Below are 15,435 nucleotides of genomic sequence, written 5' to 3'. Positions count from 1 at the left end.
TACAATCTATGATTACATGTGTTAAATGAACTGCAAGCTTTAGAACAACAAACAAACACAAAAACAAAAGCGTTATCACAGCGTTTTTACACCAGTTTGTGGTCGACCGAGTTTTTTTCAACGCCCAATGCCAATACAGATATCTGGAGAGCAGGGTGGCTAATATGCAAAGGAAATACTGATTTAATTAATAAAACTAAATTTTACACAATATATACACAAAATTAACTAAAAAGTGCACTATTCATTGTTTTACAATTAATTTACACAAAATGTATTAAAAATATTGAAAACAAACCAATAAAATGCACTATTCTTTCAGTTACACTTAGTTTACACATAGAAAATGTGCATTACTGTAATATTTACAAAATACATACTCAACATTAACTTAAATAACATGCAGAATCCATTGAGTTTTACACTTATTTGACACATTTTCGTAAAAAAAAAAAATGAACAGAAAAGGCTCATGCACTATCCATTTTTTACACACTTAATTTACACATTATTATAAAAAAAAAATAAAAAAACGCACACTATCCATTCCATTGACAATATTGTCGGTAGATTTCCAAACTAATGTTGCAAAATCAACCAAGCACAGTTACCGATAATCTCAAGACAGCCAAAGGACGACCAATTAAACAACCCTTCCGATACTAGCTTATCACCAATACCACTATGATCCCTTCTGCAGTATCTCTTTCTTTTTCACACACCGCAATCCTTCTAAAACACCAAACTGCCCTCCCTAGTCCCTACATCCAGCATGCACACAAATCTCCCACACGCTGGCCTGGTTTTCTCCCTCTGCATGAGCTCTCTCTCCTGGTCCCCACCCAGTGCTGTGCAATGCCATGCTACCTTTCTCCTTCACCATGACCATTGGCTCCTCAGTGTCTGCTGGAGCTCTGACGAGGAGGATCTTCCTCGGCTTCTGCTTTATTCCCCCACTGAATCCAAACGTGAGGAGGAGACGACGGAAGAAAGAGCGAGAGAGAGAAAGAGAGGGAGAGAGAGAGAGCAAGGCAACGGCAAGATGACAGCAGAGGAACGGACAGAAAAGAGCTTGCACTCTCAAACTAAGCAGCCGCTCAGCAACTGCTGGCTTGGTCTTCGTTTCTCAAGCACTCCCCCCCCCACCCCTCCTCATACACACGCATACCGTGTGTATGTGTGTGTGTTTGTGGACTCTGCCCTGGCTCTTCTGAAATAACCAGGTTGCAGCTGCCGTGTGTGACAAATGCAGATTCCACAGCCGTAATCCCTCCCAGTCTGAGACACCACCTTAAATTCTTCAAACAGAGATGGAGGGGATAGACGACGGGCACATGTGATTCGTATATACTGCACATATCTATCCCTTCCTGTTCTCTCTCTCTCTGTCTCTCTCACACACACATACATACTGTCTCCCTGCCATTGTTCATCACATGCTCTGATGAGCTGTGTTTACTTCAGTGAAGTGCTGACTGCTGCTTTTACCCCTCAAACCTGGTTGTTGTGGATGAATTAGCTGGGAAATAACTCCTGTTCATTGACCCATGTATCTATCAGATAATACAGTAACACTTTTGAATTGAAGGGTGACATGGTATGTGAAACGAAACAAAGTTGCTGGTCCCCAAAACCCACGAGGGAGCAAAACAGGACTGGGGAAGAGAACAACTAGACTAAGACCAAAAATGATAAATAAAGACTAGACTCAGACTTGACGATGACTAAAAAAAAGAAACAAACAGTTATAAACTCACTAATAACATTCACAGGATTCAGACAAAGTATCAAAGGGCAGTCACAGAGAATAACACGCAATGTTAGACAATGTACCGACACAGGACAGAAAACATGAGGGGATTAAATAGGGAGCAAACTAATCAGGGACACAGGTGAAGGCGATGATACAATAATAGATGAGATAACAAGGGGCGGGGCAAGGTGACAAGACAAAGCAAGCACACAGCCCAAACAAATGGCCATGTGCTTACACATAAAACATGGGTCTGTCATGATCCTGCCTCAAGACAAGAGAGATCTGGGACAAGAAGGCAGAATCATGACAGCTTTTTTCATCAAATCCAACATGGCTGCCAGTGGTGCAGGACATTCAGATTTTGAGATAAGTAAATATATATTAAACTTACTTTTCTTCTGAAAAAATAATACTAACACTGCTAACATTAATTATAAACATTGTCTTAAGGTGCTGAAAAAGAAAATTTATAAAAATGCTGGTCATGTTGTTATTTAGCACGTTTTGAAATACAGTAGGCTATATGTTACACCTGAGTCACATTGCCACTTTTGGGTATAAAAAAGGGATTAACTTTGTATTCATTTTTGTAACAATCTTTGTATTCTGAGGTATTTTTTTTGTACAAATTATAAAATTTACAGGTTAAACTGATACAGCCTGTCTGTCTTGAGTATGCTGGTCACATGATTTGCTTCAAGTTATCTGTGATCAATTAGTCAGCCTGACCTAAATGCAATTTTTTTTACCATTTTTACAAATTTTTTTTAACCAAGGTCCGATTTCACAGGCTGAATCTTGAGTTTGTAAGCTTTCCAATGATATATAATATGTCAACATTATATGAGTTGTAGTATAGGATATCATTGTTTTAAACATGCAATGGCAGTTACAGTTATAGATTTGGTCCTTTTTTAGCGCAATTTTCCACCGGACAAATTGCGATTGTTAACTCATGATTTCTGTTCTGTGCGTCTGTGCGCACCAATCTTGCACTTCTATCTACTCCTCAACCAGACCACCTAGAGACTTCGGGTTTTCGGCATTATGTTAAGGAAGGTCTAATCTCGGGAACGCACAAAAAAAATCCAGGAAAAGATTTACTATCTCTTAGTGTTGTGATCCCATGAGGTGAGAAAATTGCGCTAAAACACTCACTGAGTTTTTATTACTTGTTTATACCCTAAACAGGCAATGTGATCTGGGAGTCACAACTCATAAAATCCAAAATCCATTACATTTTTCAAAAATTCTTTTGGATATGATTTACTGAAGTCCAGATGATATAAAAAATGACATGAAATTATTTGTTGCTTATCATTTTCTACTCTTGCCTGTTTAAGGGTTAACTTATAATTGTTGCAAACTGGTACTACCAACTTTGGCTTTTTTGTTTGGCTCGAGGTCATGGTGCAAAGGACCCTAGGTTGATTTTACTCCGAACCATCTCTTTAATATTTTGGCGGAAACCGTAAAAACTGAATTTATTTGAAATAAAAATCTTTTGTAACATTGTAAAGGTATTTGTCTCATTTGATCAATTGAATGTGTCCTTGCTGATGAAATTATTATTATTATTATTTTTTTTTTTTAACTTACTTAACCCAAACTTTTAAACGGTAGTGTGTTTTATCTTTGGATTTAAATGCATGGGTGTTTCTAACTACAAAACTACAAGCACTCTAGTCTTAAGACCAGTGAGGTTGATATTTATATTGGTATATATATTTAAATGGTACTTTTCACATTTTTAAATATATATTTTATAATTTTACTCTTGTCCCAAAACTGATTTTTGTGATAAAAAAAAAAATAATAATCTAACCACACTGTGAAATAACTGTGTAAAGTATTACTGTCCCTCAGTTCTGCCATCCTTTCCCTCACAGCCAACAATTTTATGTAATTTTTTGTAATTATAATAACTCTAATGTTCTTGTTTACCAAGGAGACAACAGTAAAGAGCAGCTTGAGATTAAATTTGAGATTTGTGTCGTGTGAAGAAACCAATTAAAGGTAAATATCACTTTTATCACAGTGCCATTTCCAAACAAAACTGCAATTAAGTCAAATTATGCAAAAAAATAAATAAATATATATATATGTGTAAATAAATAAACATAAATAAATGTATGTATTTAGGACATATGCCAGCTACAAAATTTGCCTCATCAAGACAAAAGACTGGAGTCTGGCATATTTTCCAAAACTCTAATTTCCACCACAGAAGGTTATCAAACACAATACATAATTCGAGATATGATCATTCAGAAATTGCACCTGTTGGTGAAAAATAATAATCTCAGACAAAAATGCAATAATTTTGACATTGTTAGCAGACCAATTAGTCCACAGAGCCAAAATTGTCGATATCTTAAGGAACACCCATGTATGGGTTGCAATGGTTAAAGGAGATTAGCTGAATTTTAAATAAGGGGAGGATGTGTGTCTGCTGGGTGTCAGCATGGGGACGGCACAAACAGCAGGTGTTGGATAAATAGAGGAACTTGAATTCTATATCATTAGAAAGAAGAAAACAGCTGAATCTTTTGTCACCAAGTGATAGAAAAGAGAAGAAACAGAGCCAAAGCAACAAGGATACAGCTACAGCACTGCCATTATTCTCCATTTATATGTGCAACACCACAATGGGGTGGGATTTTATACTTTCAAAGCTAGCTTGCTACTGATAGCCTACTGACGAAATTGCCCCATTACTTTTTGAATACATTAAATAAAAGCGAATAACAGTGTATAAACTATACTATGGTGTTATGGGGGGGATGATTTGTCCCACACGTTTAAGGTGAAAAAACAAATTGTAATTGGATTCATGTAATGTAGCTGGTGCACAGTAATGCTATAGAAAAGCAGCAAATGTCAGTGGAATAACAGTATGATACTTTTGGCAACAGGGTATCTATGATTTCCCCTTCCTGGAGGGCTACACAGGGGGGATCCAGTCTTACTCTTGCCTCGGCTGTGAATGATTGATTGGTTGAGAGAAGCCACAATTACTATATGCACTGGTTTCTACAATATGCACCCGGCACTCTCTGAGAACAACCGCCAAACATTAACAGTCAGGCTTACGCATCCATTTGAATCTCTGCAGATGCGCAACCCCTCTCCAATCTCTCAGATCAATTCAAAACTATTTAAAATATGCAGCACAGCACACATTTCCTTCCATAAAGCCACACAACACCCAGTACCACCACATATGTCAGCATCATCTAGAAATCACTGCATTATGCAAGCATATAACGAACATCCTGACAAGAACTCATTTATATAGCCAATATTCTAGAAAATAAGTGTTGCAAAAACATCTGCAGAATGTTGTTGTAACATTTTAGAGCCGTATTGCAGATTAAATGACATATTCAAGATGAAAATGCACATCACGTGTGTGCTAAGACACAAGTGACGTCCAAAGACAGTCTAAGTAATTTGTTTGCTACTCTGGGATGCAATGGCAAACCCACGGAAAACTACATTATGACTCATTTACAATACCAGCAGGGCATTTTACGGGGTGTAAGGATGAGTTATTGTATAAAAAGGAACCGCAGCAGACTAATGGGAAGATTTGTCAGGAATGTGTCCACCGTTTCAGCCATAATCCTGCCAGCGGGATAGTGCTATGATCCAGCTCAGACTTCAGATTAGCCTCACATCCCACTGCCTCATAAACACAAATACCAGCATTTCTGTTAATCTCTTCAATTATATTGCTTACAATATGCAAACTTTTTGGTTATATGCTATCCGAAATTCTGCACCTCTACAGATCTCACTTGGTCACTATGACTTGGAACTTATGCTCGGCTACAATCTACAATTTTCCTTGACAGGAATATTCCTTTGGAAGCTATAAAGGCTTTTATTGGCCATTAAAGTTCAACTAAAATATTTTAACTAATTTCACTGCAAAAGTAGTGATATATATATATATATATAATTTAAACATATATAAAACAAAATAATTTCTCTTCAAATAAAATTATGTAGGCTACACATCCTAAAATTAAGTTGTACTAAATAGAGAAAAAATAAAATAAAATAAATCTGACAAATATAGCATTTTTAGTTTATGCTTGAAAAAGTGAGGTTCAATTTCAACCAAGACCAAGGTTAAGATTATCTTTCTAAATATCTAAACATTTTTACGACGAAGAAAATTATGTACATGTACATACTAAAATGAATTTACTCATGACTATATTCACTTAAAATTAATTTAATTTTGTACTAAATACAAGATAAAATAAATCTTACAAAATATATTAGTTCATGCTAAAAAAATAGGTTCAAGCAAGACAAAAATGCTTATTGAAAAAGATTGCCCTCTTAAAAATGTTAATTATACAAAATTACGACAACTTCAATTATTGTTATTTTATTATAGCTTTAACACAATTTTTCCTGTTAACAAAATATTTCTACACATCTGTACAATAACACAGACAGTCGCATAATGGAAATATGTTCTGTGATAGCAGTTGTGTCTAGCATAAATCAAGAATCTCTCCTACTCTCTATCCTCCCTTACCGGGTCCCATGTCAAGAGGTGCCATTTTCTCCAGGATGACATAATCATTAGGGTTAAGGAAGGGCAGCTGCTCCATCATGGACTGTTTGGGAATGAGGTAGAGCACCTCGGCCACATTCCCATCTTCGATGATGGACATTCTCCGAACTGAGTTCTTGCGCTTCACCCGGTCCAGGACCACAGAGTCGTCGCTGCGGCCGGTGCCGCACAGTTTGCCAAAGCTGTTAAGATTGGGTAAATTGGGCATGGCGGTACCCTCAGCCCACTACGACGAGCTACAGAATGAAGTGAGAGGAGATAACATAAAAATCGCCTGGTCAAACAATAGTGTGATGTTGTTACAACTGAACCCCAGGTACAAGATTAAGCGACCAGATCGCAGGGGTTTATTTGTGTTGTTGGTGAAGCAGCACTGAGCCCCTGCTGTGAGCTCCTTCCTGGTTTACTTAAGCAGATTACGGCCGATGTATTTTTAGTGATTGACTGATCTCTGATCTTCACTAGAAATGGAAAAAGAGCACCTGCATGAGACAGTCTGAGTCAAGATATTATGACCAGATAACCTGCAGATGAAAGTTGCAATATCAAACGTATCACAGCCTAATCCTATGTGATTGGATGCATCTTCTAGAAGATTATAAAGTTTTACATTGACTGGCATTGCAGCCGTATACTGCAGTTTAAATCGTATTTAAATCAAATCAGATGACTGGCTTTCACTGAGTCTTTTACGTAATACAAGGCAAGGCATCAACGTCTTTATACTGGAAATACTAGGAAATAAAGCACACAATAATGCATCGGCTTGATTAAGTTGACATTTCTTATTAAAATAAAGATCCTCTCCAACCAAACATGCCTTCATCTGAGCTCATAAACCCAGGCCGAGCAAGCGTCTGTCCACATTTAAACTGGCTTGTCACCAAAGCTGCTGAAGGGGACCTTGTCTGTGGTACTTTTAGAATCATAAACCCTGCTTGTGTGTCTCATGCGTAGAGACGCTAACTCGCGTATATGTTTATGTGTGCGGCAATTATTTTGCAAGGCCATAAGGTTATATCAAAATGCCAATTTTCATTGAGGTTGTTACAATGGTCATTTATTTATCGCATCAGCAGAAAGTTTGTGATATTTGCTTGTTCCAAACGTTGAAAATGAAATCAGAGTTTATGATTCCTAACTCTCTCTCTAACACACACACACACAACACAACAAAGAAACACACACAACACACATTTACACACACTTGGCTTTTGGGGAGTCTAACCCCAATTTCGTGGCTTTTAGTCCATGTTTGTTAGCTTTGAGGTCGTTTATATGATTGTATGCTCCTAAATAGACAGACACAGATATATTTTAGCATATATAAACATTTAAAATTTCTCTCTCTTTTCAATGGAAGCATGGCTGTATATTGATGGCCCATATTGCACTATACAGATTTTTGTCCAATCAAATGTTCTCAAGGATAAGCATGTCATACTAGTGAGTTAAAACATTAAATGTACCATTCATACATGCACACTAATATCAATATATAAATTAAACAGTGATGTGTTGCCACTGACTGAGTCATTCATACTGAGTCAGTCATATTCACAAAAAGCTACTCAAATGTTCATTTTCAAATGTTTGTGTTTGCTGGTCAAATTTTTTTTCCCCAAAAACGTTGTGAAACGTCACAAACATTTGCACTCCGCCAAGAAACATTGCATTCTCTTGCAAAAATATATGGCCCTATTTTAACGATCTGAAACGCAAGTATCAAGCGCGAAACGCAAGTAACTTTGTGGGCGGGTCTTGGGCGCTGTTGCTATTATACCGGCGGGATAAATTACTCTTGCGCCCGACGCAAATCTACAATGGGTTGGTCTGAAGTAGCTTCATTATTCATAGGTGTGGTTTGGGCGTAACGTGAAATAAACCAATCAGAGCGTCATCTCACATTCCCTTTAAGAGCAGGCGTGCTTGTTCCATGGCGGTTTGCTATTATAACGGCGGATTTGCCAGGCACACACCAGGAGCGGTTCACAGCCGAGGAGACAGACGTTCTCGTCAGGGCCGTAAAACACAGAGAAGTGACATTGGGGATGGAGAAACCCACCCAAATTAGCTTTGGTTAAACAGGCGTATAATAATTTGGGTAAATGTGTAAGCTAGATTTATTTTTCACATCACATTTTTCCCTATTTTTTCACATCTTCATGGACACAACAATGATTTCCCTCATGTGTTAATATTTTTCCTTGTAATAATGGTTTTCTAAAAATGAGAACTGCTGCGTCTGTGTGTAGATGAGAGAATCAAAGTGTATGCGCTACATTGATTATGGCCAAGTATGCGCCCTTAAAATAGCATATGAATAACATGCGCAATGCGCCACTGACTTTAGACTAGGTTTTTCCTGGTCAGTGGCGGAATTGTTTTCTAAACCTGCAAAATAGCATCAGGGAACGTTTGCAGCGAAACACGCCTCCTCTTTGCGCTGAACCGCCCCTGGGAGCGCAAGTTCATTCCATAGTTTACCGGCGTGCGTCTGTGGAGGGAAAAGTCCGCTGTGCGCGGGTGCGAAATAGGAATGATACATGCGTCGGTGTACAAAGTCAATTGCGCTGGGTGCAAGATAGGGCCCATAGTGTTTCCTGGGAAACTTTGTGCTAAATTGTAAAAGCATTAAAATATACTTTTCTTCCACCTCATAATGTTTCATCAGCTGTTTTGTGTTTGCAAAGCATCATAGGGTAAAGCACTGAAATAGCATTTTTCCATCACATTTTTTCATGTTATAATATGACCATGTTAAAGTATCTTGGTAAACTAGGTCTGCTACACACGCTGCTGTTGCAGAGCAAGTATGGATTTGCTACTGCCAACAGATACCCAGACACACTGCTGTGAGCAGATACTGCTGCTGCATGAATAGGCCTACATCAATTCTTTAGCAGATCTAGACAGGTGGAGCTGGGGGAGGTAGAGGGATTCAGTGCAGGAAATCTGATCTACAGTGAACGCTGAACCAGAATATTTAAATATTGAGCAAGCAAGCTCATTGGCTGCAGAATCAGCTTTTGCCGTATAGTGATGTGATGTAGAAGATTGCATGTAAAGGACCTGCACTATTTCATGACTAAACAAGATATATAATTCGCACACTAGGATGATGTCACAGCAGTTACATAAATCAGCACTGTGGATTAAAAGTAACATTACTACTCAGACTGCTAATGGAAGACATAGAGCAAACATGACCAGATATGCTGCGTGTCACAACGTTGTTGGCTCTCATGTGATACTATCATTCATTCCAATTTCTGTGACAGCTCATTTTTCACTTAGAGCTTTTTATCTAAATCTCCTCACCTGGGCATTGTGCATTAAGATAATAATGTGGAATTACAGATGCAGCTCACCAGTGCCTTGTATGATCCAGGTGGAGGTTATTTGAGCAAGGACTCAGGAGACAATGGAATATATAATGACTGTTAATGACAGAGTACAATCCAGGAAGTGCCCAGGCCACCTATGACTATGTTGCCTCATAGGGAAGTCACATAATCACCACTTTAGCATGAGGGAGAAAAAGCCTTTGTCAGCTGTGCTAAAGCACACTTATCATAGACTCATGACCATAGAAACAATCTGAAAAGTGTGTGTCGGGGCAGTGTGTAATTTCAGCGAGACTAGCGGCTATGATTATCTCACAGAATGTTCTGGGGCAAATGTAGAAATGCCTACACCCAACCACACACACACTCAAACTGTATCTCAGCTCCACACACACACACACACACACACACACACACACACACACACACACACACACACACACACGCACGCACGCACGCACGCACGCACGCACACACACACTCATACACACACACACACACACACACACACACACACACACACACACGCACGCACGCACGCACGCACGCACGCACGCACGCACGCACGCACGCACGCACGCACACACACACACACACACACACACACACACACACACACACACACACACTCATACACACACACACACACACACACACACACACACACACACACACACACACACACACACACACACACACACACTTTTAATACTACGAGACAATATTAAGCTCCACATGGTCTATTTTAAGATAAGGAAACTGTCATGATCTCAGTGATGGCTTAAAACACATAGACAAAACAATTTAAGGCACTTAGATAAAATCCAATTTTATATTAGCAGCAGTACAGCATTCAAACAGGCTAAAATAAGTTTCCATAATTTGAGTATTTAAATCCTTTCATGTTACAAGCGCTCAAATGCTTGAAATGCCTCACATGACAGAGCAGAGAGGCAGATTAAGTCCTGCTGACATTTCGCAGTGTTGTCATTCAGTCTCTGGCTGTGCTGAACAACACCACGGTGTATCCATTACCTCTGTCACACCCTTCACAGTCCCTCACATGAAGGTTAAACCAATACACAGCTATGAGAAAAAATCTGGGCGAGAGGTGAAGAAGTGAACGCTAAACTCTAATCATCTTTCTTTTTCCTTCATTCTTAGGTATTCTAATAGGCTTTTGGCTTTTAAAATACAGCAAAGGTTTTTACGCTGGAGGTCTCAGTCATTCTAGACTTCAAATGTAAGAAAACGATATTTTCCTCTGTAACACTTTAGAACTTTCATTATACAGAACTTGCAGCATACAATGCATATTATGAAATTATATAGATCAATTTACATTTACATTTTTGTAACTAGACTGTTTATAAAACAGATTAAACATATTTTTATATTTTGAAATTATTTAGATCCAAAATTTGATATTTCACAGTTTTAAAGAAAATTATGTTAGAATATTAATTATATATACTGTTCCATAGTTTGGGATTAGTAAGTTTTGTTTTCAATCATTTATTTCAATAAAAATACAGCAATGTCAAATATTACTAGGATTTTAAAACAACAGTTTTCTCTTTTAACATATTTAAAATGTTATTTCTTCCTGTGATGGAAAAACTGGATTTTCAGAAACAAAGGTAATTCCAGTAATTAATCCATCCATATTAATTGTCCATGTTACCAACAAGCCAAGAAGACCAGTATCCTGTTTTGTGTTTTCATATATAATCTTATAGTTTTGAAGATATATTGAATATATAATGTATATCAATCAAATATCAAAATAATGCTCATCTGTTCTATGTATACAGTATGTATACTTACTATGTACTTACAGTGTGTGTGTATATATATATATATATACAAGACTATGAAAAAAACACAATACTGATCTTTGCTTTTTGGTAACATGGACAATTCATATCACAGACAGAACACCAGTATCTGCGAGTTAAACTTTTTTTATTTTTGAAAAATTAAAATGACAATTCTTCGAGTATGAAATTATATCATATTTTCATATCATGTTCAGTCAACCTTGTGCAATGTAAAATGTTCTTCTGTGTCCACCCTATGGCCTATTACACATAATGTTCTTATCCATGGCAAGGTCAACACAATAAAGCAACTAATCTGCACAGAAAGTGCACAGGCGCTTGTCCACACACACTTGGAAGCTGGACCTCCTTAAAGGGTTAGTTCACCCAAAAATGAAAATTCTGTCAGTAATTACTCACCCTCATGTTGTTCCAACCATGTAAGTCTTTCGTTCATCTTCGGAACACAAATTAAGATATTTTTGATGAAATCTGACAGAATTTTAACTCCTCCATAGGCTTCCAGTGTGACCGAAACTCACCGGCCCAGAATAGTTATTAAAACATCGTTAAAATAGTCCAAGTAACTACAGTGGCACTACATTAAGTTTATCATGCGACGAGAATACTTTTTGTGCGCAAAAACAAACAAAAATAACGACTTTATTCCACTTTTCATTTCCTTCTCTCTGGGCCTCGTAGTGTTTTTGCGCTGCGCGTCTGTGTTGCACGTCATCACGCAACACACACATGACCGGCGTCGGCCAATAGTGAGCCTACGTGGTGACGTGTAACACAGACGCGCTGCGCAAAAACACTACGCAAACCAACTAGACATCCAGAGAGAAGGAAATGAATAGTGGAATAAAGTCGTTATTTTTGTTTGTTTTTGCGCACAAAAAGTATTCTCGTCGCTTGATATACTTAAGATTGAGCCACTGGAGTCACTTGGACTATATTAACGATCTCTTTAATAACTTTTCTGGGCCAGCAAGTTTCGGTCACATAGAAGCCTATATGGAGGAGTGAAACATGGCTCAGATTTCATCAAAAATAGCTTAATTTGTGTTCCGAAGATGAACGAAGGTCTTACGCGGTTGGAACAACATGAGGGTGAGTAATTACTGACAGAATTTTAATTTTTGGGTGAACTAACCCTTTAACAATGCTACCGGTCCGCCTGTCCGTCAGATGGGGCGTAGTTCTGGATTGGCCCTCCTTTTGGAGGAAGGTTATTAAACCACGCATGGCTAGTTGGACAAAACATCAAACAATCCTCCTTTTCGTCACCACTCAGGCCCACATTTCATTGCATAACATTTCTCCATGTGTCGTATAGAATTTCTCATGGCAAGAGTGAATCACTTCATAGATGAATGCAGGCCATGTAAAGTGCATCATGACAACGAGCACTGGCATTATATAACGTCTCTACTATTCACAGTGCATTGAAATCTCAGTCTCTCTATTTTGAGACTCAAATGCAGTCATCAAAATCATTGTAAATCTCATAATGTAAACACATTAAGATTATAGAGTAAGATGCCCCCCCCCCCCCCCCCCAACCCCACCCCACCCACACACTCACAAATCCCTCATTAACAAATAGACACAAAATACTTTGATATACAACTCAATACAATGTCACAGATGATCACTATTTTCCAGAGACACAAAATTAGATCAATTAACCTCAAAACTGTTTAGACTGACCAAATCTTACAAATGTTCATATTCAGATGAAATGTGCTAAGAGGAGATTTTGAGCCATCTATGATCAAGGAAAAACATTAAGGTATTATACTATATGATAGTTAGGCCAGGCTAAAAATGCAACACTCAAAAGGGGATCCCTGCTGCATTTCTTTATCCACTAAGAGGTCCTTAGTGTGAAGATGGCAAAGGCCCCAGGTCTATGTTAAGTTACAGGCTGTGAAATTTTGTGTGTTGCTCCACCTAGCTGCACTATTGAAAAGTGCAAGAAAAATAACTTGTTACACATGAAACTCTGGGCCAAAAACACAGCAAATCTAATCCAATCAAACACAGTCCACTGCACACCATGGCAATTACCAGCTCAAGATCCACTTCACAGTGTGAAGTATAAGCATGCACATAAAAAGGACATGCTAACAGTGCAGTTATGTTAAGCCCAATATCGCAAGTACGGTTTCATAAACTTAACATTTAGATGTCAATAATAAACAGCTGGTTTTATCATAATTTGACGCCTCCTTATTCATGCGAGTTGAAAAACATTCAAATATGGTGCGGTGGTTTATGTCTCAAACATAACAACAGTACAACATCTGTTGTTTTTTTCTGGTTGTGTGACCCTAATTCAACATCCCTGAAGGAATTTCACTCCGAAAGAATTGTCTGGTTGAGTTCAAGAAATGCAAGAGACAGACACATCCATCTTCGTTGAGAAATCTAGAACAAGGTGCTTTTGACATTTTACGACATGGAACTATGTTTCCACACACTGTGAGGATTAGGCGCCCGCATCCCTGCTTTGTTTCTCACACACACACGCTTGCAAACAGATGCACGCTCTCCAGGAGCAATAAAGGTGAAGTGTTATGTTCGGCTCCACCCACTGGCTGTCAAGACACTGAACCTGATTAAACAGACTCATCGTGAAACGCCCTACAACACAGCAAAGTAGGCATGTGCCACATCTGCTCCATGGTTCAAAATGAACACGAACACCCACAGAGAGAGACTGTGAGAAAGAGGAAGAAAATGGTTAATTGCATTAAATGGTTACACTTGAGAGAATATTGTAACAACCAAACCTCCTGCTCTTTGTCTTCAATAACTGGCTGTGCTCATTGGACTCACTTGAAGAGGAAATGTTGGGGAAATTCTTTCATGATGTTGTAATCCTTTCCAGTTAAGAGGAGTTTTTTTTTGTTAAGATTTTCCCCTCTGTATTTTACGTGAAGCTGGTTTGAGTTATATTCCTGGCGATTGTAGTCTACCATGCAAACAGACCGGCCCACGATATCAGAGGTTGCTCGGAAACATTGTGGGGGTGTTTGTTTGTTTGGACGACCTTCAGACCTTGAGCCAACATCAGAATCAAACCTTAAGAGCCCTTGCAGCCCTCAAGAGTGTCTCAATACAGAACCACGAGCACCAGAGCAAACAGCACAAGTCTCTGAGGAGAACAAGGTGCAAGCAAGCAAGACAAAAACAAATCTAACACTGTGTCCTAACCAGGTGTGATACCACAAGCAACAAGCAAAGCTCTTACCATTTACAAATTATTTATTTATATTATTTATTGTCACATACATTTTTTTTAAACGAGCTTTAAATGTGTCTAGCCAAAAAAGAAAAGTGATTTATTAAAATACTTTGGTTCAGAGTAAGGGATGGTTCACCCAAGAATGAAAAATCTGTCATAATTTGCTAACCCTCAAGTTGTTCCAAACCTGTATGGATTTCTTTCTTCTGCTGAACACAAAAGAAGTTATTTGGAAGAATATGGGTAACTAAACAGTTTATGGACCCCATTAACTTCCACAGTATGGAAAACTCATGGAAGTCAATGGGGCACATCAACTGTTTGGTTATTTAAATTCTTCAAAATATCTTTGCAGAAGAAAGAAACTCATACAGGAATGGAATAACTTGAGGGTGAGTAAATGATGACAGATTTTTCATCTTTGGGTGAACTGTCCCTTTTAAGTGGGACTTAAACAAATGTTCTATATTCGCTAGTTGCAAATGGTTAGGACAAAAGTTAATGGAAAAAATCGATTTTATCTCTTGCCACTTTATTACTTTGTGCCTGTTTAGAACACCATATAAAAGCATCTAATTGTGTCTGAAATGTGTCTTAACATTTGAGCATTATGCTTTTAATGGGTTCATAACTCAAAAATCTATTTGCTAATGCACCATTTGGTA

The 15,435-nt window shown here is 38.2% G+C and overlaps 1 protein-coding gene and 1 long non-coding RNA gene across 2 annotated transcripts in view; both read right to left on the bottom strand.

The window, feature by feature from the left end:
- Window positions 1-6,558, bottom strand: part of ablim1b (actin binding LIM protein 1b) — a gene marked incomplete at its 5' end in the record, with an annotated part of 69,956 nt that extends 63,398 nt beyond the window's left edge. The window contains one exon of the mRNA XM_084434913.1: window positions 6,312-6,558. Coding sequence (XP_084291039.1) covers window positions 6,312-6,558 — 247 coding nt within the window. The remainder of the gene's footprint in view (window positions 1-6,311) is intronic.
- A 5,112-nt stretch (window positions 6,559-11,670) lies between these two features.
- LOC311306486 lies at window positions 11,671-14,553 on the bottom strand. Its single transcript, XR_014630168.1, has 3 exons — window positions 14,362-14,553; window positions 12,674-14,242; window positions 11,671-11,886 (listed from the first exon to the last, which is right to left on the bottom strand). It is a non-coding gene; the product is annotated as an uncharacterized lncRNA (long non-coding RNA).
- Between the last annotated feature and the right edge of the window lie 882 nt (window positions 14,554-15,435).

Source organism: Rutilus rutilus (assembly GCF_951802725.1).
Source record: "Rutilus rutilus genome assembly, chromosome: 16".
Classification (NCBI taxonomy): domain Eukaryota; kingdom Metazoa; phylum Chordata; class Actinopteri; order Cypriniformes; family Leuciscidae; genus Rutilus; species Rutilus rutilus.
The sequence above is the reverse complement of the archived record's forward strand: the minus strand, read 5'-3'. Positions and strand labels throughout refer to the sequence as shown.